At 38.5% G+C, this 24,814-nt stretch overlaps 1 protein-coding gene across 1 annotated transcript in view; it reads left to right on the top strand.

Moving 5' to 3' along the window:
* Window positions 1-24,814, top strand: part of LOC126273156 (ribosomal L1 domain-containing protein 1-like) — a 67,032-nt gene that overhangs the window by 36,675 nt on the left and 5,543 nt on the right. The window contains exons 5-9 of the mRNA XM_049976612.1: window positions 6,383-6,531; window positions 10,020-10,131; window positions 13,208-13,364; window positions 19,927-20,105; window positions 21,827-22,054. Of these exons, the coding sequence (XP_049832569.1) occupies window positions 6,383-6,531; window positions 10,020-10,131; window positions 13,208-13,364; window positions 19,927-20,105; window positions 21,827-22,054 (825 nt within the window). The remainder of the gene's footprint in view (window positions 1-6,382; window positions 6,532-10,019; window positions 10,132-13,207; window positions 13,365-19,926; window positions 20,106-21,826; window positions 22,055-24,814) is intronic.

The following is a 24,814-nucleotide window of genomic DNA, read 5'->3' as shown; positions in this document are numbered from 1 at the left end:
ATAAAGATGACATGTTAAGTTGCAGACATGCACGCTTAAAAGACACTAACACATTAGCTTTTGGCCACAGCCTTTGTCTCTTTTCTGATGAAGGCAGTGGCAGAAAGCTAATGTGTAAGTATCTTTTAGTTGTGCATGTGTGCAACTTAACGTATCATCTTTAAGGTTAGTAACAATCTATCTTTTCCTTACATTGTTAACTTCTACATAGCATTTTATGTGAGTATGACCATTCTTATGATTTGATTATCTATTTATTTTATCTTTGGGAAAAATATGGCTCAGTTAAAGTTCTTAAACTATAGTCTGATTATTATTATTAGTAGCAATAGCATTTTGTTGTTAAAAATAACTACCAAATGAGGTAGTTCTGTAGTTAATTTATTAGTGGATTACTTGTTCCATATATTATACACTCCTGGAAATTGAAATAAGAACACCGTAAATTCATTGTCCCAGGAAGGGGAAACTTTATTGACACATTCCTGGGGTCAGATACATCACATGATCACACTGACAGAACCACAGGCACATAGACACAGGCAACAGAGCATGCACAATGTCGGCACTAGTACAGTGTTTATCCACCTTTCGCAGCAATGCAGGCTGCTATTCTCCCATGGAGACGATCATAGAGATCCTGGATGTAGTCCTGTGGAACGGCTTGCCATGCCATTTCCACCTGGCGCCTCAGTTGGACCAGCGTTCGTGCTGGACGTGCAGACCGCGTGAGACGACGCTTCATCCAGTCCCAAACATGCTCAATGGGGGACAGATCCGGAGATCTTGCTGGCCCGGGTAGTTTACTTACACATTCTAGAGCACGTTGGGTGGCACGGGATACATGCGGACGTGCATTGTCCTGTTGGAACAGCAAGTTCCCTTGCCGGTCTAGGAATGGTAGAACGATGGGTTCGATGACAGTTTGGATGTATCGTGCACTATTCAGTGTCCCCTCGACGATCACCAGAGGTGTACGGCCAGTGTAGGAGATCGCTCCCCACACCATGATGCCGGGTGTTAGCCCTGTGTGCCTCGGTCGTATGCAGTCCTGATTGTGGCGCTCACCTGCACGGCCCCAAACACGCATACGACCATCATTGGCACCAAGGCAGAAGCGACTCTCATCGCTGAAGATGACACGTCTCCATTCGTCCCTCCATTCACGCCTGTCGCGACACCACTGGAGGCGGGCTGCACGATGTTGGGGCGTGAGCGGAAGACGGCCTAACGGTGTGCGGGACCGTAGCCCAGTTTCTTGGAGACGGTTGCGAATGGTTCTCGCCGATACCCCAAGAGCAACAGTGTCCCTAATTTGCTGGGAAGTGGCGGTACGGTCCCCTACGGCACTGCGTAGGATCCTACAGTCTTGGCGTGCATTCGTGCGTCGCTGCGGTCCGGTCCCAGGTCAACGGGTACGTGCACCTTCCGCCGACCACTGGCGACAACATCGATGTACTGTGGAGACCTCACGCCCCACGTGTTGAGCAATTCGGCGGTACGTCCACCCGGCCTCCCGCATGCCCACTATACGCCCTTGCTCAAAGTCCGTCAACTGCACATACGGTTCACGTCCACGCTGTCGCAGCATGCTACCAGTGTTAAAGACTGCGATGGAGCTCGGTATGCCATGGCAAACTGGCTGACACTGACGGCGGCGGTGCACAAATGCTGCGCAGCTAGCGCCATTCGACGGCCAACACCGCGGTTCCTGGTGTGTCCGCTGTGCCGTGCGTGTGATCATTGCTTGTACAGCCCTCTCGCAGTGTCCGGAGCAAGTATGGTGGGTCTGATACACCGATGTCAATGTGTTCTTTTTTCCATTTCCAGGAGTGTATATAGATTTTATATCAAAATTATTTGGCAAATTCCAGTAAGGTTATGTATACATTATTTGTGTGTGTGTGTGTGTGTGTGTGTGTGTGTGTGTGTGTGTTTGTGGCTGCATGATAGCCCTTTGTAGATTACTGAATAACACAGCAGGTTAAATTTAATAAAAGTGAACATGAACATGCCAGTCTCAGCCACTACTAATAACAAGAGTGCAACACACAATGACAAAGTAAACATCTGTGTCTAGTGCACTGCTTATGGCACCAAGGTGAAGTTAAATAAACAGAAAGATTTATCAAGAACAAATGTTAACAGACTAGATGCAAAATTTCTATTGCAGCCTTTCAGCCATGTTACATGAACCATTGAAAAACACGAAGGTGAATTAAAAATGTTTGGAGATGGCACCAAGTACTATTGTCTTCACTTTCCATGCATCTATCACTAAACCACATTGAAAGCATGTTACGTGTGTTTAATTCTGGTATCTAATGACATCCTAAAGGTTTTAATAGTCAATCTCATTAACTGACATTTAATTAAATGAACCATTTAATTAATTGTACCAAGAATGATACATTATTTAATAAATCTTCAATGTGCTACTATCTTGAAACGGTATGGTTTCATAATACGTAAGTTATAATTGGGGAGGAGGGGGGGGACTGACTTGTTTCATTCAGATCTTCACACTTAATGATATGGATTGTGGAATTCCACATTATGACATCAAGCAACTCAATCAGCTTCACATCCGCAAATGCTTTCATGTCCTGTATGGGGAGGGAGTAAGTTCATACTTTCGTGTGCCTAAATTGTGTTGAGAAGAAATGTTTAATTTACGGTGGACGATGTTAAATAAAATGTTGACCAAACAGTTCTTTCTTGGTATAAGTATATATTCAGTCACAGTTTTTTTTCCAGGTTGAGGCAGATGAGAACAGTGTAAATTTCTTTTCCCATTGTTGTTGTAGTTGTAGTTGTAGTTGTAGTTGTAGTCTCCAGTCCTGAGACTGGTTTGATGCAGCTCTCCATGCTACCCTATCCTGTGCAAGCTTCTTCATCTCCCAGTACCTACTGCAGCCTACATCCTTCTGAATCTGCTTAGTGTATTCATATCTTCGTCTCCCTCTACGATTTTTACCCTCCACGCTGTCCTCCAATGCCTCAGAACATGTCCTACCAACTGGTCCCTTCTTCTTGTCAAGTTGTGCCACAAACTCCTCTTCTCCCCAATTCTATTCAGTACCTCCACATTAGTTATGTGATCTACCCATCGATTTTTCAGCATTCTTCTGTAGCACCACATTTCGAAAGCTTATATTCTTTTCTTGTCCAAACTATTTATCGTCCATGTTTCACTTCCATACATGGCTACACTCCATACAAATACTTTCAGAAACGACTTCCTGACACTTAACTCTATACTCAATGTTCACAAATTTTTCTTCTTGAGAAACGCATTTCTTGCCATTGCCAGTTTACATTTTATATCCTCTCTACTTTGATGATCATCAGTTATTTTGCTCCCCAAATAGAAAATTTCCTTTGCTACTTTAAGTGTCTCATTTCCTAATCTAATTCCCTCAGCATCATTTGACTTAATTCAACTACATTCCTTAATCCTTGTTTTGCTTTTGTTGATGTTCATCTTGTATCCTCCTTTCAAGACACTGTCCATTCCGTTCAACTGCTCTTCCAAGTCCTTTGCTGTCTCTGACAGAATTACAATGTCATCAGCGAACCTCAACGTTTTTATTTCTTCTCCATGAATTTTAATACCTACTCCGAATTTTTCTTTTGTTTCCTTTACTGCTTGCTCACTATACAGATTGAATCACATCAGGGAGAGGCTACAACCCTGTCTCACTCCCTTCCCAACCACTGCTTCCCTTTCATGTCCCTCGACCCTTATAATTGCCATTTCTGTACAAATTTTAAATAGCCTTTCGCTCCCTGTATTTTACATCTGCCACTTTTAGAATTTGAAAGAGAGTATTCCAGTCAACATTGTCAAAGGCTTTCTCTTAGTCTACAAGTGCTAGAAATGTAGGTTTGCCTTTCCTTAATCTATTTTCTAAGATAAGTTGTAGGGTCAGTATTGCCTCACATGTTCCAACATTTCTACGGAATCCAAACTGATCTTCCCTGAGATCAGCTTCTACCAGTTTTTCCATTAGTCTGTAAAGTATTCCCATTAGTATTTTGCCGCTGTGACTTATTAAACGGATAGTTCGGTAATTTTCACCTCTGTCAACACTTGCTTTCTTTGGGATTGGAATTACTACATTTTTCTTGAAGTCTGAGGTTATTTGACCTGTCTCATACATCTTGCTCACCATATGGTAGAGTTTAGTCATGACTGGCTCTCCCAAAGCCGTCAGTAGTTCTAATGGAATGTTGTCTACTCCTGGGGCCTTGTTTCGACTCAGGTCTTTCAATGCTCTGTCAAACTCTTCACGCAGTTTCGTATCTCCCATTTCATCTTCATCCACATCCTCTTCCATTTCCATAAATTTGTCCTCAAGTACATTGCACTTGTATAGACCCTCTATATACTCCTTCCACCTTTCTGCTTTCCCTTCTTTGCTTAGAACTGGGTTTCCATCTGAGCTCTTGATATTCATGCAAATGGTTCTCTTATCTCCAAAGGTCTCTTTAATTTTCCTGTAGGCAGTATCTATCTTACCCCTAGTGAGATAAGACTCTACATCCTTACATCTGTCCTCTAGCCATACCTGCTTACCCATTTTGCACTTCCTGTCGATCTCATTTTTGAGACGTTTGTATTCCTTTTTGCCTGCTTCATTTACTGCATTTTTATATTTTCTCCTTTCATTAAATTAAATTCAATATTTCTTCTGTCACCCAAGGGTTTCTACTAGCCGTCGTCTTTTTACCTACTTGATCCTCTGCTGCCTTCACTACTTTATCCCCCCGAGCTACCCATTCTTTTTCTATTGTATTTCTCTCCCTCATTCCTGTCAATTGTTCCCTTATGCTCTCCCTGAAACTCTGTACAACCTCTGGTTCTTTCAGTTTATCCAGGTCCCATCCCCTTAAATTCCCAATTTTTTGCAGTGTCTTCAGTTTTAATCTACAGTTAATAACCAATAGATTGTGGTCAGAGTTCACATCAGCTCGTGGAAATGTCTTACAATTTAAAACCTGGTTCCTAAATCTCTGTCTTACCATTATATAATCTATCCGATACCTTTTAGTATCTCCAGGATTCTTCTTTTATGATTCTTGAACCAAGTGTTAGCTATGATTAAGTAATGCTCTGTGCAAAATTCTACCAGACGGCTTCCTCTTTCATTTATTACACCAATCCATATTCACCTAATACGTTTCCTTCTCTCCCTTTTCATACACTCTAATTCCAGTCACCCATGACTATTAAATTTTCATCTTCCTTGGCTACCTGAATAATTTCTTTTATCTCATCATACATTTCTTCAATTTCTTCATCATCTGCAGAGCTATTTGGCATATAAACTTGTACTGCTGTAGTTGGCGTAGGCTTCGTGTTTATCTTGGCCACAATAATGCGTTCACTATGCTGTTTGTAGTAGCTTACCCGCACTCTTATTTTCCTATTCATTATTAAAGCTACTCCTGCATTACCCCTATTTGATTTTGTATTTATGATCCTGTATTTGCCTGACCAAAAGTCTTGTTCCTCCTGCCACCGAACTTCACTAATTCCCACTATATCTAACTTTAACCTATCCATTTCCCTTTTTAAATTTTCTAACCTACCTGCCCGATTAAGGGATCTGACATTCCACGCTCCGATCCATAGAACGCCAATTTTCTTTCTGTTGATAATGACGTCCTCTTGAGTAGTCCCCACCCAGAGATCCGAATGGGGGACTATTTTACCTCTGGAATATTTTACCCAAGAGGACGCCATCATCATTTAACCATACAGTAAAGCTGCATGCCCTAGGGAAAAATTATGGCCATAGTTTCCCCTTGCTTTCAGCCGTTCGCAGTACCAGCACAGCAAGGCCATTTTGGTTAGTGTTACAAGGCCAGATCAGTCAATCATCCAGACTTTTGCCCCTGCAACTACTGAAAAGGCTACTGCCCCTCTTCAGGAACCACACGTTTGTCTGGCGTCTTAACAGATACCCCTCCATTGTGGTTGCACCTACGGTACGACCATCTGTATCGCTGAGGCATGCAAGCCTCCTTACCAACAACAAGGTCCATGGTTCATGGGGGGGGGGGGGGGTTTCCCATTGTAGGTTGTTGGATTTATCGCTCCATTATCACTGATGAATTTTTTTGACAGTTCAACATTATACTTAACCTCAGCAGAAAACAATACTATATAAAGTATTGATTTATAGTGAACTGCCTCATTGAAGAGTAAACACTGCCCCTTAAAAATGTTAAGAACAAGTAAGAAATTGAATATTAAATGTCACTGCGGATGAAACAAAATCGTAGCACAAAACACAATAAAATCTGTCCTCCTCTAAAAATCCACTGATGTCCTGGCAATCATGGAAACCAGTAACATACTTTGTTTTATTTGCAGGTTATGCCAGTACGCCAACTGAAAGATGAATATTCCCAGTTTGAAATGAGGAGACGCTTATGTGGCACCTACGATTTTTTCCTAGCAGATGGCCGAATATGTGGACCCATAAACCCTCTTCTGGGAAAAGAGTTTCATGTGAAACGCAAGTATGTATGGCAACATCTATAGGCTATTATATTTTAGCTATTATATTTACAAATACAGAAGATTTAATAAGTGCTGTTCCATTCAAATTTCATTATTGTTCATGTTTTGTATATTGCTCCCAATCCTTCTCTTGTCAGTTAACACACTTGTCAAAGATTTAACACACAATTTTTTGTTTTGTGGCACACATGCAATGTCGTTGTATCAAGAGTTTAGGGGTGGATAAAAGCTAGATAATCAATTATTTGCTGTGTCCTACATTTTTATGACAGTCAATTAACTTGTAAAAATGTTTGACTTTTAATCATACATTATTTGTTGTATTTCTCTCTGTTGAGGACATTTTCCTTGCATATGTCGCAGTGCTCCAGTATTTTGTTATTGTGGCGTTTCCAAGAATGTCATGGTCTGCCAGTAGATTCCCATTAAAATGTGTTATTCAGTCAGTAATGACCTGGAATTCTCAACAAATGTCCATACGAAATAAATGTAGAAATCAAATCTCATTGACATGTGGCAGCAGATGCAGCAAGAACACAAATCCAGAATTCATATTTCATTGTGCTGCAGTGTGTGCATGGTTTTAAAACTACTTGTCAAATTAAAATACTGCTCAATGTCTGAATTTGTGATTGAGCAATATCCTTTCATGCTTATATCAGCGTAAGTGTACGTGGGGGATCTTGTGCTGTGCTCTGAGCTGAGAAAGGCAGGAGGTGTACAGGCAGGCTATTAATTATTCTATGATAGAAGAAAAGTGTCTCGTTTTGTCTCTAACTGCAGATGTGCTCATTTCCCATTATTTTGCATGTTAGGAAAGATATTCCCAGAATTCAGACCAAGAAAAGGAGTGCTAATTCATATACACATACATTTACAGACTTCTAGTTAGAGACAATCATTAGATTTACTCACGGTATACAATACTTCTTTGACAAATAATTTATTAAATAATGTAATGCCACACTGTTTACTAGTATCTTACTATCATTCACTGCACACACACACACACACACACACACACACACACACACTAGTGATCTCTGGGCCATTTTCTGTACTGCAACTTCCCATTTCCTGTCTTGAAAAACTGAGTCAGCATCCCTCCTTAATGAGTAAGATGTTTAGCTCAGGAAGAGGAAGAGATGTTAGTATTGTGCTCTGCATAGCTTGGGGGGGGGGGGGGGTAAGTTTATCTAGAAAACGAAAAAAACATAGTGTGAAGGTGTTATGAGGAATGTTGGATGTTTTATAATCATTGTTATTATTTATTTGTACAACATTTTTTTTTTTTTACCAAACCTCTCCTCTGTTTTATCTAAGTAATCCTTCAGTGTATAAAATGTACTGCATAACGGGCACTTTTTAGCTGTCTTTTTAAATGAGAGTATTTTTGGAATTTCTTTAATCTCTTTTGGTAATTTATTGTACAGTTTTATTCCTTGGTAGCAAATGCTGCTTTGAGTTTTATTTTTACTTTTTATTGACAAATGTAAGTTGAGTCTAGCTCTTGTTCCATGTTCATGGACAGAGTCGTTTGTGCAATAATTACCAATGTTATTTTTTATGTGTGCAACTGACTGGTAAATGTATTCATACAGAGCAGTTAAAATCCCCAGTGTTTTCAACAGGTCTTTATATTGAGCTTGACTACTATTTTTTGTTGTTATTTTTATGGCTCTTTTCTGGAGTTTGAAAATTGTGTTAATGTTTTGAGCATTTGTTCCCCAAAACAGAATGCCACAGCTAAGAACTGAGTGCACATATGAATAGTATGTAATTAAAGACATTACATGTTACACACTGATGATGGAATTCTAAGGCATAACATGCTGATGACATTACGTTTTCAAGTACCTTTGTGTGTTCACACCACTTCAACTGAGGATCAATATTAATTCCTAGAAATTTTGCATTTGTTACACAGTCTATAGAGGTGCCATGTACATTTAATTTAACATTTTCATTTTCCCTCTTTGAGCTGAAATTCAGGGTATTAGTTTTCTTTATGTTCATTGTCACTTTATTGCTTATTGACCTATCGTAAACTTCCTTGAGAGTGTCATTTGCTTTCTCTTGTTTTCTCAGTGACTGTAATATTGGTGTCATCAACGAAGATAATTCTTTCACCATGAGTAGCACTACTGGGAAAGTCATTGATGTATATCAGGAATGGCATTGGTCCTAATATGCTACCTTGCGAAACCCCTATATTGATGTATTTTGGTTCTGAGAAGTGTTTTACTAAATGTTTAGACCTATTTGTAATATGTGTTATCTCAACTCTTTGTACCCTACCTTCTAGGTATGATCGAAACCATTCATTAGCTGCCCCTCTTATTCCTAATGCTTCTAATTTTGTAACAGAAGTTTGTGATTGATTGTATCAGATGTCTTAGAAAGATCCAAAAATATGCCTGTGACACACTCATCTTTGTCAAGAGCATCAAGTACAACTTTTGTGAATTCTACTATGGCTGACTTTGTATTTTTCCCATTTCGGAAACTAAACTGTGATTAGCTTAAAAGATTGTATTTATTCAGTTAATTCATGAATCTGCCTTTCATAATTGCTTCTATTATATTTGAGAATGGTGACAGCAGGGAAATGGGCCAGTAATTTTCTGCGTTTTCAGCATTACCTTTCTTAAGCAAAGGGACAACTCTTGCCTGTTTTAACTACTCTGGAAATGTCCCTGATTTGAAGGATTCATTTATTGTATTTGTAAAGGGGTCTTGTATAATCTCTGTGCATTGGTACTTCATCTAAGCCTACTGATATTAATTGCTTATAAAGCCCATTACATTGCTCTACCTCCTTGCTCTCCAGGCTTAATGCATTATGCTTTAGTATGAGATATATCCCTCCTGCATGAAATTGATGTGGAGGATTTGTAAACACAGATTTACAATTATGTGCACAGATTTTATTGGGGGGGGGAGGGCTGACATTTAAATCTGTATAAATGGATTTGGATTGACATTTAGTGTTGTTTATAATTATCAGTCTCCACCAATAATCAAAAGCATTATTTATTCAGCATGGAAATTTTTGTAAATGTAAGTACAGTGTATTGTGACATAATTTTTCTTACCTATTGAAGCCTAGTGAAGTTTGTTTACTAGAAAAACCAAAAGTTGTTTTATTCTGAAATACTAGGCAGATGACAGTTCTGTTTCATTTATACATCAGGTTAAAGGAACTCGGAAGACCCTGCAGTGTATGTGAGAAACAAATTGCTTGTCACACTGGACTCACTCTTCCAAAAGCAGTATCTGTTATAATTTTGGATAAACGTTATAGATATTTGTTTAAATCTTTCCTTGCCAGGAGCATAACTGCTAATGTTGTGTGTTTTTTTCTTTTTGTTGTTTATACATTATTACTGATCTCGGTGGAAAATTGATGTGCAACTTTAATGCTCTCTGTGTGTTGCAACCATACACCATATACTGTATTTACAATTTTCGTGATTTGATCTTACAGGTTACCCACACCAGTTAACCTACAGTCAAAAAACTTGAAGAAAGCTATTGAAAAAGCATTGTCCAAAACAGCACTAACAGTTACTCCTCATGGGGATTCAACTTTAGTCAAGGTATGCTGTAAAGGTTTTGCAAATATTCCCAATTTCCATTTTATTAAAAAATTCTTAACAAAAATGTGATACAGGCTTTCTAAATAAAATGTATTCATAATAATTATAGAAAAAAACTTGATGATATACAAAATACACTGTGTTCTATTTCATTATATTCCTTCACATTAAAATGTAATAACAGTTCTCCAGAAAAATGGGTTGTATTCTGCAAAAATGTACACGGTAATATAGCCACCATGCCAGGTAAGTGTTTTGTGGAAGTATGATGAAAGCGTTTTGTTGACCTTTTAATTAGCATCTTGAATTTCAGCATTAAGAGTTGTACAACAATCTCTTATTCTTCTCCCAAGGTACATAACCTCTCTTGTTACTCAAAGTGTCTCATATCAGATCATTTCCTGGTGTGAAAAAGTTATGCAGATGAGCAGTATTAGCTCACAAAGCTCATCCTGGGATGACTAAAGGAAATACTTTCTCACTTTTCACCGTGTTTTCCATTACACACTGTAAAAGCACCAGCGAGAATTACATTTGGGGGAAGGGATCGTCGTCACTTCAAAACTTCTTGCCACCTAGAGCTTCCTTGATGGCCCGAAATACAGGGTACCTTCATTCTGCTACAACAGGCAAATATGCAGGATGTGTTAGACATCTAAAACAAAAGATTTCTCATTTTTTTGTTTTGTTAATAGGACAATCTATGGCCTCACATTAGCATGCTGCAATAGTACACCGGTACTGAACAAGTGGTGATATTGCTATGTAACTGTAGGCTTCAAGTTGTTGTACAGAAATTCACTATGTGACTTGCTGTTTACTGCGAATCAACTGTTGTGTATAATGTTGCAGGATTACACCTATTCTGCCTCGAAAGAAGGAATCCCATTACTTTTGCAGTGCAGAGAATTGTGCAGAATTGTCTGTTTTTTAGTGGTGATTAGTATTACCACTCCTTGTATCTTCTTTGGGTCTCAGTCCAGAAATAATGTACCCATGCATGCAATGCGTATAGGGGAAAAAGCCCCTAAGTATAGACCATGTGGTGATGGGGATGAAATTTCAAAATGTTTGCCCTTTGAATGGTGAACATTGGAGGGTAAAAGACATACAATATTCTGGTTATTAATCCCTGAAAAAATAGTCTCTAATAAAGATCTAGAATGACAGTGGGAGAAACCAGTAGGATCACTTGTTTTGTCTCCCTGTGTACAATCAATTAATGTATGTACCCCTCATCCCTGATAACGTATCAAAGATAACATCATTGTTTATGCAATCGTTCCCTTCAGTATTATAAAGATGTCATAGGGTGTCATAGACATTCAAAGAAAGTTGTCTCAATTGGGAAATATTTTACATTGACATAAACGTTGTGGTACTGAAACATGTTGTAGATGATATGGTGGGTGGAGTTATACCTAATATTCAGTTCTGCAGCAATGTTATGTTTTAGGCCTCTGATATTGCTCTGTCTGTTGAATCACCATCATATGTTGGCAAAGTGAGAGAGAGAGGAATCCTAATAATTTGCCGTCTCTTACATATGTCTACTGATTTCTCATCCTTATAACTCAACAATATTGTGATAAATATTGTCCTTCCATCAGACAATTCTCCAAGAAAGTAGTCGTTATTTTTACAGTTAACAATATCAGACCTTGTATAATACCACACTTCTTAGGCATTGCAGCTCTGATGTGTCTTGGCCTCCTCAGTCATCTGGCTCCATACATCTCTGGTCTCTTTTTCTCTTCCATCTTCTGACCACCATCTTGTTAAAGTCAGCAAACATGTTATCCAGCCATCTAGCTCTTGGTTGGCCCTATCTTCTTTTGAACTAAAATCTGCCTTTTATTACTTGTTTGGGTTTCCTGTCACTTGCTGTTTTCTCCACAAGACATAAGCAGCATATTCTTTGAGGTGTAACAATTTGTTCTGTATTTTCCTCTTATATAAACTGTTGTGTTTATTGATTGTTTCTTACTCTTGAACCCTCTGGTTCTCATACAGGACCATAAAATTTTCAGATAATGTTTCCTTCAAGTGCCCTTAGGCTGTTTTTATCTTCTTCTGTCATTGTCCACATTTTAAACCCTATATGTAACAACTGGCTTTACTAGGGAATAGTGTAATCTGAACTTTCTTGTTCTTGTACCTAAAATATTCTTAAATACCTGTAAGTTCACACGGTAGGTGCTGTTTTGTGCTTGTATCCTTTCCCACTCATGCTGTGGTTTAAAATCAGAGATCACCCATACCTTTTCCTTATTCATGCATTTCAGCTTTGTATTTCAAAATACTATTTTTTATGCCAAAGTTAAGGTGATTTTCTTTTCTCTGCCTCAAATGAAAGATTATTGTTTTTTTTTCTCTTCGTGTATTTTCATGTTTTCTATATTTTACTAGTCTGTTAAGCTATGATTCCAGAAGACATGTGACTGAACCTGTGAATAGCAGTTTTGAGAAGTGTGTTGCCCTTCCCAGGTGTCTACATGATGTGATAGGTTGATGACTGGGATCTATCACTCATGCAGAATTGTCATCTGTCATTTCATCTCTTTTAAAAACTTCTGCCAGGTGTGTTTTAGCATTTAGGAAATATTGAAAAAGTTCTCGAGTGGATTTCTCGTTGGAAATTGTCATAAGAAAAGATTTTAATGAGTGGTCATTGGAAGTATGTAAAAGTATATTGCTGATAAATGAACAAAAAATTCTTTTAGTAAAATAATTTACTACTGCAGCCATGTGTGTTAAGATTTCCTCCCATGAACACTTGGTCGACATTGGATCTAACTTAATATGTCATTATCATGACCATCTTTTCACATAATTTTAGCAAGTGTAAATTTTTAGCCATGAATAGTTATTTTAATGAACATTTATGAGATCTCATGTTGCTCTTTCCTATTAGTGTTTGACATTTTTTGTATTAATTATCACTGTAACTGAATCAAAGGGTTAATTTTGATTGTGTTTTACCACAATAAACTGGTACAAATACCAGTCGTAGTTGTTGAAGAATGTAAATACATGTGTAAGTGACTGTATGAACAACCAATTTTTCATGTTATAGATTGGTCACAGCCATCACTCACCAGAGCAGCTTACAGAAAATATTATGTCTGTCGTAGAAGAACTGAAGACAAGATTTCCTGGTGGTTGGCACAATATCAGGCATCTGAGCCTCAAAACTAGTAAATCCTTGAGGGTTCCATTTTATGTCACAATGAGTAAGTAACAAATGTTATACACAAAAGCTTTGAAACAAGATGTATGCTAGTGAAGGATATTATATTTGGTAAAAGCTCAGATTGATTTCTCACTGACAGTAGCATGTGTAGTATAATTTTAATATCAGTGTCTTAAAATTGAATCCTGACCTCTGAGGTAATGGTGTTTTCACAGATAATGTCAGGCAAGTCCAAATTATGAGAAAAATTTGCTGCGATAAGCATAAAGTAGACCTTTCACCTGCAAGAAATGTTAATTTTGATGTGACAAGGAAATTATTCAAACAAACACAGTTTGCAAATGCCCTGCTTGTGTATGGTACCGAAAATCAGTTGAGTGACATGTTCAAGAAAATACAGTGGTCACTAGCCTGTTTGAAAATGGGACTACAGTACTTTTGGCAACAGCTTAGCAGATCAGTGTGAAAAAAATTCAGTGATCTACCTTTTTTGTACATCTGACATGAAATTCTAGGTTGAAAATACATTGAGTAGGGTGGTTTTTGTGCTGCTGTTGCAGCCTTATGATTGAGATGTCACCTGGAAGTTGACACCACTCTCCATCAAGAAAGGGGGAAGTATCATGTATCGCTGCCAAGGCAACATTGCTTTCCATTAACCAACATGGCTTGCTATGTTGGCACTGTGGACAGCTAAAGCAAGGAGTTGGCTTCATGCCGATAGCGTTCTCTTGAGTAAAATTTTCCAGAGGTAAGATTGTCCTGTCCCTCCTTCTCTAGGTGGCAACTACTTCAGAGCCTGTTGCCATTGGAAGGAAAAAAAAATCTTGAATTTTAGGTACCTTAATCAGATAGGAAAGTTATAGATTTTAAAAAGAGAAATGGAAAGTTTGAAGTTAGATGTAGTGAGAATCATTGAACTGAGGTGGCAGGAAGAACCACGATTTCTGCTCAGCGGCAGTACAGGAGTATGTCTTATAATTAATATGAAAATAAGAATGTGAGTGAGCATGAACGCCATAGTGAATGCGTTATCATAGGAAAGGTAGACAGAAAACCAATACCCAGTGCAAGATTTCAAGTTTGTATGCCTACTAAGTCCACAAGTGATGATGAGCTTGCAGAATATATGATGAGATACAATAAATAATTCAGATTTTTAAGGGAAATGAAAATTTAATGGTGATGAGGGACTGGAGTTGGATGACGGAAGAGAGGTAAAAGTGGTAGGAGAACATGGACTGATGAAAAGGAATGAAAGGGGAAAGGCAAAAGATGAGGCCCGGTAAAAAAATCTTGAATAACGCACAAGATATTGAATTTAAGTGCCAAAGAACAAAGTATAAAAATGCAGAAAATTGTGCAGGCCAAATGGAAAAGAGAAGTCTGAATAATGAAACTGATAGGAAAGGCAAAATGGCAAAGCAGGAATGGCTAGAGAAGAAAAATAATGCAATGTTGAAGAAGCATGGATGACTGGAGGAAAATTAGAGAAACCTGTGGAGGACATAGAAGCTGCTATACAAATTTCAATAGCTCAGATCACAAGACACTATTAACTGAAGAAGGTAAGGCTGAAAGTTGAAAGTATTATATAAAAGGACTACAAAATGAACAGACATGAAGTCAGTGTTACGGAAATAGATGAGAAAGTAGACAAAAATGAGTTGATAGTTATGATACTGTGACGGAGCACTGAAAGACCCAAGTCAAGGCTGGGGCATTTAGTAGACGACATTCCCTCTGAGTTACTGAAGTTGTTGGAAAAGCCACTTGTGAGAAAATTATTCCACCTGTTATGCAATCATATTACACTGTCTTCCATGTTTAAGCTGTCAGATTTCAGATCTCGTCTGGTGCAGTCCCCAATAAATCAGTCATTCTTTTTCATCCTGTCCGGTAAGTCTTCTGTGAGCAAGGGTTCTGGGAGACATTTCTGAACATAGACCAAACAGGAGAAATACGCTCGGACTGCACGAAGAATGTAATAATTCCAATTTCAAAGAAGGCAGGACAGTCATAACTATTACACATCCACTGACAGGTGTAACTGTTGTATTTACTCAATTGCAAGATGAGGTTTTCTAACAAAATTTGCCATTTGAAAACTATAGGGTCATCTTTAATTTACATATTAAACTATTGCTGCTGAGGTCAACCTTTTTACATTGTGTAGTAGATTGGTATAGGTGTCTAACAATTTAGAGATTTCCTGATATGCCAAAGTGCTCGATACAGTATCGATCTTGCTCGAACAGTCACTTGACATTTGACTCGCACAGCATTAGTTCAAGGGATACATGAGAAACTGTGATCAAGCCATCACAGCAATATATTTTCTTGCTAAAATTTGAGAATTCTGTAAAACACAGGACGACATAAAATTTATTGCAATTATCTTACACCGTGCGAGGTGGCGCAGTTGTTAGACACTGGACTCGTATTTGGGAGGACGACAGTTCAATCCCGCGTGCAGCCATCCTGATTTAGGTTTTCCGTGATTTCCCTAAATCACTCCAGGCAAATGCCGGGATGGTTCCTCTGAAAGGGCACAGCCAACTTCCTTCCCCATCCTACCGTAATCCGATGAGACCGATGGCCTCACTGTCTGGTCTCGCCCCCTCCTCCCCACCCAAAAAAACCCACAAAAAACAAACCTACAAAATTTTGTCGTATTTGAATAGATTTGCAATGAAAGTTCTCACACATATGTAGATATATACAAATAATACAAATATTTTTGGTGCTTGTTAAGTAAAGTTAGCACTGAAAGGTGAAAATGTTGCCCTTCCAAAAACATTACTTAGTCCTGAATCCGATTCAGTATTGCAAATGAAAAATTTGATTGCTGTTCACATATTAGAGTACCACCTAAAATCCTTACCACTTTTCACTCAGCTTTAGAACAAGATGACGACATTCAGATGAAACAAGAAAGAAAATTAATCCAGACTTAAATGTCTAAAAAACAAAATAAAACATATTAAACTAACTTATTAACTCATATATGATGTTTTAGCAGTAACCTCTGTCTTGCATATTACACTGTCTTCCATGTTTAAGCTGTCAGATTTCAGATCTCGTCTGGTGCAGCCCACAATAAATCAGTCTTTCGTTTTCATCCTGTTCGGTAAGTCTGCTCTGAGCAGGGGTTCTGGGAGACATTTCTGAACTTTTACTTCTTTTCCTAAACCTCTCCAGTCCTTTTCCTTCACCCCTTTCCCTTCAACCCTTCTGCCAGAAGAAGAAGTCACTGGCTCGAAACCTCGCATATGTAAAAACTTTTTTTATGTGTGTTCTCGTGCTGTTGGTTGGTGAGTAAATGTTTTGTCTATCCAGTTTCATTATATTGTTAAAACATATTATTCTTGTGACTATGATAATTGTTATCATACGAATAAATTGCAGTGGGAAGACCCTTTGTGAAGACAGTACCAACAGACGTCAGTAGACCATTGGATCAGCAAAAGTCTGAGAATTTTATATTGTGATTATATATTTGTTGGTGTTGTTACATGTGACCTAGAAGATATTGCAATCTGTGTTTCACAGTTGCTCAGCACAGCATTACTTAAGGGGTGGAGGGAGGGTTTGGAAGGGGGAGCAGCGGTACCAGGTTGGCTGAGAACTAGGATAAGTGGGGGGAGGGGAGTAGTGAATGGGCAGCAAATTACCTCTTGCTTCCAGCTGAGGAACATGTACTGCTGCGATTTGCCCAAGTCCATTTGAATTGACTTCAAAATTTGACAAATACTCAGCAATGGTATACATTTCTGCAGCAGAGAGCGAAAGTCTAGAGGTGAGTGAGTGGCGTACTGACATGTTTCCTGCAACAATGTTGTCGATGCTCACAATGAGGTAGAATGAGAATACAAGAGGGTGTGTCAACTGCTGGTTCTGCACAGCCAGTGGGAGAGTAGCCGACAGATGATATGTTTGAAAGCATAAACATTGTACCATTCTCACATCAGTACAGAAACGAAATCTGATATGTATTCAGCAAAAAACAGCTGCGTTCTCTGATTAAAATGTAACCACAACCTCAGCTATAGCAACATATTCAGAAGAAACAGTGAAATATTTGTAAAAACGAAGTTATAGATTTCACAACTGTGTTATTAGGGTGATGGTGGTGATTAAAAAGAGTGATACCACAGATGTCAGGCATAGCAAAAAAAGAAGGAAAAAAAAGAAAGAAAAAAGAAAAAGAAATTTAATTCGAACCACTTCTTTTTATTTTGTTTCTTCTTATATTGTCAGAATGTAAGTTTAAAATAGTACATGGTAATGCAGATACGTAATGGCAGTAAACAGTTTGTAATTTTGATTAGTCAGAATGTTAAATTAAAATTTTCTCAAGGAGACCTCTTCTCCATTTTTTAAGAAAAAGGAAGGATGTCTTATATTCAGGGTTATCTTGTACATTATTTACACAGGCAGGCAACATCAGGAAATATCAGAGAAACATGTGAGGCAATACTGATCCTATGACTTCCTTAAAAGATAGGTTGAAGAAAGTCACACTCATGATTGTGGCATTTGTAGATTTCAGAGAAAGTTGGGAGTAAGAGGAGATTGCAATATATCGGCCATGTAATTCAGTAATCCGGTTTGCTGCGAGTTCTGGAAATCAGGGTAATGAAAAAAAAAAAGTCATGCATTGTCGCTGGCTGGGTGCCGCTTCCCTACTGCCTCATTCCTACTGCTTCTCCCCTTCCTACCACTCCCCTCAGCTTGTGTGTCTGTGACATGTGAATAACTGGCAAAACGGGTGGACTTCCACGACGGGGCTATAACCACAGGCCATATCTGCGGGTATCTCTAACGGATCAGGCATGCCAGTCTGAAGCCCATTGTATCCCACTAATGTGCAAGCATTGCCTATTGGATCTAGTCTCACCGAACTACCTGCAGTCTGGGTCTGTTTGTGTGGGGTATAATGCATCGGATTTTCGTGGTTTATCTGTGGACCTAGGACTGCAGTGCTCCTCGGGAGGCCAAAGGCCGCGGGTGACTGATTTCAGCATTGTGACTGTCTCACTACAAGCACATTGTACAGTTTGGCATTTTATAGACATTTTGTTTATTCTAGTACATTTTGGCATATTGAAAGTAGTTTATATATTGGAATGTATGGTCGATAAGGAGAAGAAAATTGTGGGAGTTGCTGGTGGTTTCTACGCTTTGTACTCATATATATCTCGAAAGAAAAATTACAAAATAGCTGTAGAATAGTATAAATAACGCAGTGGGTAATCACAGACAATAACGAACATAGTAGAACTAACATTTTATTGGTGGTCACCTTTAGTGTTTGTTGGTTTACACAACTGTCCCCACCTCATATAGTTCTTTCAAGAGTTCTACATTTTTCTGAGGTTATTTGTGAAATCAGTGAAGGTATTTTAAATTTGTCTTGCAACTCCAAAGAACTGTATATTTTTGTCACCAAATGTGTTTTGTTGTATTGAAATAAAATAACATCAGTGGTCTTAATGAAACATGTATACCATTTGGCCTGCTTTTCCCATCTTACAAAACAGTTCATTACAAAAGATGTTGATGTTACTACTTCAGATTTTTGCTCACACGGGAGAGAAATACAGAAGTCCTTACATTTCTTTGTCAACTTAAGTCTTTACTTACCCTTAAGAGCTCAAAATTTGTCAGGTAAAAATGCTAAAACTTGCATGGAAATGGGGGGGGGGGGGGGGGGGAATCAGGAAATTTCACTTGGGAAAACTTGTTGCAACCCTGGTAATAATTTGCTTAACAAACACTCACTGTATTCATTGCTGGACACTGATGCAATGCATTGATAGCCTCCAGACATCAAAATATTCAATCTGGTATCTCATAGCATTACAGAGAAATTCTGCATTAGCACTTGGTCTAGCTAATCAAGAGTAGTTGACAGCCTACCACTAACAAACCAACAGTTTGAAGCAGAGGGTAAGGTCATGGACTTACATTCAGGAGGAGCAGGATTCAGACCCATAATGGCAATCTAGATTTATGTTTTCTGTACATCAGAATACTGCTGATTACATTTCACATTCTAGACCAGTCTGAACTTGGGCTCTGTCTCCAGTAATGTTCTAGTGATGGCATGTTTAACTCAAATCTTCCTTCCATCATATTTTCCACGAATCATTACTGGTAATAAATGGGAGTATTTCTCAAGAAACTGAATCATAGTCCCCATTATTGTGGAAACCACAGTAAAAATAAATGTTCAAATAAGTTAACACTAAAATTTTTTACGTAAGTAAAAGTAATTTTACCATAAATTTTTAAGTCACATATCACTCTTTATCTAAATACAAATGTTGTAAGAACTGTGAATACAATAATCATTTAAGCTTAACATTGATGACTCACACGAGAAAACTGAAATATGTGACAGTGTTACAGGCAAATGTTCTTCCACCTTTGTTGTGTTTTGCAACCAGTTGCAGTTCCAAAGAAACTTGAAAGAGGGTGTATTGTTAATTGTGTTTGTGCTTTTATCATTCTTCCCTGTACCAAAACACTATGTTTATGAACACTGTTTCCTCTTTGTGTTATTGTAATTGTGACACATTATATTTCTTGCGGTGCAGAATCTGCCAATAGCGTGAAGGTTCCGGTGGAGAAGCCACGTAGGCCAAAGGCTGCAGTGGCTGTGGAGGATGAACTGAGCACAATCCCAGGAGCAAGAGTGGTTGTACTACCTAGTGGAGAAGTCATTGTGAAGAAAGAAGCCAACTCTGAGGACTCTGCCAGCGAGGTTGAATCTGAGGTACACCTTCACTGTCTATGTTCTCAATATCTGTCATTAACAGATCTGAACTGCAATTTTCAGTGTTGTTGATTTTAGTGGACCTTATTCAGTCAACAAAAAAAATAGTATGTAATATCTTATTTCTACCATAAACTCAGGCTTATGCAAATCATAATTTACTTTGTCTGCTAAATGATATGATTTTGAGTCTTTATACACTCATCTTCAGCTGAGATACGCAGAAATTTATGTACACATACACTGAATAGCCAAAGAAAGTGGTACACCTGCCTAATGATGTGTAGGGCCCCTGCAAGCACGCAGAAGTGCCGCTACATGACACTGCATGGACTCAACTAATGTTTGAAGTAGTGCTGGAGGGAATTGGCACCATTAATCCTGGAGGGCTGTCCATAACTCCCTATGAGGGGGTGGAGATCTCTTCTGAACAGCACATAGCAAGGCATACAAGATATGCTTAATAATGTCCATGTCTCAGGAGTCTGGTGGCCAGCGGAAGTATTTAAACTCAGAAGTGTGTTCCTGGGCCAATCTGTAGCAATTCTGGACGTGTTGGGTGTTGCATTGTCCTGCTGGAATTGCCCAGGTCCGTCAGAATGCACAGTGGACATGAATGGATGCAGGTGATCAGACAGAATGTTTATGTACATATCACTTGTCACAGTCATATCTAAACGTATCAGGGGTCCCATATCACTCCATGTGCTCCACATTATTACAGAGTCTCTGCCAACTTGAACAATTTTCTGCTGACACCCAGGGTCCATGGATTCCTGAGGTTTCTCCATACCCGTACACATCCACCTGCTTGATACAATTTGAAATGGAGTTGTCCGACCAAGCAACATGTTTCCAGTCATCGACAGTCCAATGTCGGTATTGATGGGCCCATGTGAGATGTAAAGCTTTGTGTCGTGCAGTCATGAAGGGTACATGATTGGGCCCTTGGCTCTTGAATGATTTGCATGCTGACACTTGTTGATTTCGAGCATTAAAATATGCAGCAATATGTGGAAGGATTGCACTTCTGTCATATTGAACATTTCTCTTCAGTCATCATTGGTCCTGTTCTTGCAGGATCTTTTACTGGCCACAGCGATGTCAGAGATTTGGTGTTTTACCGTATTCCTGATGTTCACAGTACACTTGTGAAATGGTCATATGAGAAAATCCCCACCTCATTGCTACCTTGGAGATGCTATATCCCATTGCTCGTGCGCCAACTATAATACCACCTTCAGACTCACTCACTTAAATCTTGATAACATGCCATTGTAGCAGCAGTAACCAATCTAACAACTGCTTGTTGTCTTATGTAGGCGTTGCCAACCACAGCACCTTTCAGCCTGTTTACATATGTCTGTATTTGAACCAGTTTCTTTGGCGCTTCGTGGTACTTGAAGTATGCTACTAACAGTAATAATTCCTGCTTGTCTCGTCTGAAGCATGATACTACAAGTATGAATAATATGTAAATTTCTGCATTCCTCGTATGAAAATGAGCCTGAAAAGTATAATAAACTAGTTCGTGAAAAAAATATTTTTTGAGTGTTCTTAGCTATATTTCAATTAATATACAGCTACAAAGTTATTCAGTAACCATAATAGGTAAACTTATTGAGTAAGTTCCCCATCTCAATTTTTAAGAAAATTTTTGCGGTTGTATTGTTCCTTGTGTTAGAACAATCATAGCTAACTTATCTTTAATTGTGATGCAGGGAGAACTGGATGATGATGATGATGATGAAGAAGAAGAAGAAGATGAAGATGCAGATTCAGAGACAGAGAAGGTTGATACAAAGGAGGTGTCCAAAGGTGCAATTAAGCCTAAAGCAAAGGTTACTTCAGATGATGAAAATGGAGACAGTGACAGTGATGTGGAAGCAGCAGAAGATGAATATTTGTCTGGATGGATGCAAGAATTGGGGGAATCAGAAAAGCATAATGTAAGCTATAAATATTTTTTATTTAAATTTGACTATAGGGACTGCTTTGCAGGTATTTTGTTATTAAAATTTTACACTAATAGAGACAGATGTTTCCTATACAATATTTGTTTAACATTAAAAATCTCTATAAATTCATAGTGCAGTTACCGTAAACAGGTGCAGTGCTGAGAGTGTATGTCATTTTTAGAAACAGGACAGTGACACAAATGTAACACGGAGATGCTGATTTCAGTAGCAGGCCAACAACTACACATCAGCATTCTGGGATCTACAGCTCTGATTTTCACTTCATTCCTCATCTTTACACATTTTTTTCCTCAGTATTTTGTTTTCTGTTTTTGTATTGTTCCTTATTAATTTTATAACTGCACCTATTTTCCATAATTTCCCTTCTTTACTAGTCCGGTAATGACTTTCTGTTGTTGTTCACTTTGTGAAACTTAGTCCTCAGATTTTCTTCCTTTCCCATGTGATGCGTGTTCTGTTAGCTGATCTTCTGTATGTTCTAGTTGTCAGTTTACATAAACTGCTAATGTTTGACATTATTCTTTTATTGTAGAATTAAGCTTCGCAATGGATTTCATGTGGAAGTTTATTTAAGTTTTAACTTAATTGATGAAAGAAATGAAATGTGATTGGTCATGGCATTCTGAGCTAGAAGACCAAAACTAGGTTACAGAGCATGATAGTTTCAGTACTCTCATTTTCATATTCCAGCAGCTCAAATTCTAAAATAAAAAATGGAATTTAGGTTGTCAGTTTTTCTGTCTTTGCAATTAACTCCTGATTATCATCTCTGTAAAATTGCAATGATCATATTTTAGTGATGTCTAGTGACCACAGTGCCTAAGTAAGAAATATCGTCATCTGCATGAACTGTTGACAGTATCAAATAGAAAAAAATATATATAGAGAGATATATTAAAAATAAAGATTCCAAGACTTACCAAGCGGGAAAGCGCCGGCAGACAGGCACATGAACAAAACACACAAACACACACACAGAATTACAAGCTTTCGCAACTGGCAGTTGCTTCGTCAGGAAGGAAGGAAGGAGAGGGAAAAATGAAAGGGTGTGGGTTTTAAGGGAGAGGGTAAGGAGTCATTCCAATCCCGGGAGCGGAAAGACTTCCCTTAGGGGAAAAAAAGGACAGGTGTACACTCGCACACACACACACACACACATATCCATCCGTCTTTCCGCTCCCGGGATTGGAATGACTCCTTACCCTCTCCCTTAAAACCCACACCCTTTCATTTTTCCCTCTCCTTCCTTCCTTCCTGACGAAGCAACTGCCAGTTGCGAAAGCTTGTAATTCTGTGTGTGTGTTTGTGTGTTTTGTTCATGTGCCTGTCTGCCGGCGCTTTCCCGCTTGGTAAGTCTTGGAATCTTTATTTTTAATATATTTTTCCCATGTGGAAGTTTCTTTCTGTTTTATATATAGAGAGAGATAGAGAGCACCTGGTCACCAAAAACATTCACATTGATAGTGATGCTACTATGAAACTGGGTGTTTGAGCCAGTCAGTACCACACCAGAGTTAGCTTCACCAGTTTGTGGGTATTGAGTATAACTCCCCTCCAGTATGCACCTGTGTGAATATACAATTACAGTCCTCTCATGGCATCCCGTATTTCATTCCTTGCAGCTTTTGTCAGTGTCAGGCGAAATTTAACCACAAAGAAACTCTTTGTGCCCCTATACACCGGTTATAGGCACCATTTGTTTGAGTGTCAGTTAATAGCCTCATTTGAAACAGCATGAGTTGACACATGATTACTAATGGAAATTGATGTTTTTGCTACTAGACTATGGACTGTTAACATTCTGCCACAGCAATATCACCGTCTCAGATCATCTAATTTCAGATATGAGAGTGGATCCACTTTAAGCTATTCTTATCTTTAATATTTTTATTGCAGAAGTTACTTCAATGCGAGATGCTTTTAATAATTTTCATAACGAAACTCTGTCTTGGAATCTGGCAGAAAACCTAAAGAGATTTTGGTTATACATAAGCACACCAGTGTTAAGATGCAGTCAGTACCTTCACTGTGCAACAATGTTGAAGTCACTGATGACATTTGATTAGGCTGTTTTCTTTTAATCCCTTGCCTGTTAATGTGCCTTTTATAGTGTTGTCCTTTTTAGTTGCTGTTTTAACCTTGTGCCTCACAGTGCATTCATAACTTAGTCTGGGCACTAATTACCACTGTAGTTGTGCGCCTAAAACCACAAAAATAAAATTTAAAAAAATTGCCACTAAAACCGAGTTATTAAACACAGTTTTCCGAAACTCCTTCACCAAAGAAGATGAAGTAAATAGTCCTGAATTTCAATCAAGAACAACTGCCAAGATGAGATACATAGAAATAGATATCCTCGGTGTAGCAAAGCAGCTTAAATCACTTAATAAAGGCAAGGCCTCTGCTCCAGATTGTATACCAGTCTGGTTCCTTTCAGAGTATGCTGATATAATAGCTCCATATTTAGCAATTATATGAAAGTGCTTGCTAACTGAAAGTTCCATACCTCAAGCCTGGAAAATTGCTCAAGTCACACCAATACCCAAAAAGGGAAATAGGAGTAATCCGCTGAATTACAGGCCCATATCACTAATGTTGATTTGCAGTAGAGTTTTGGAAAACATACTGTGTTCGAACATTATGAATTACCTTGAAGAAAATGATTTATTGACACATAGCATGGATTCAGAAAGAAATCGTTCTTGTGAAACACAGCTAGCTCTTTACACT

The sequence above is a fragment of the Schistocerca gregaria genome, chromosome 5 (assembly GCF_023897955.1).
Source record: "Schistocerca gregaria isolate iqSchGreg1 chromosome 5, iqSchGreg1.2, whole genome shotgun sequence".
NCBI lineage: Eukaryota > Metazoa > Arthropoda > Insecta > Orthoptera > Acrididae > Schistocerca > Schistocerca gregaria.
This window is presented reverse-complemented; position numbering and strand designations above follow the sequence as displayed.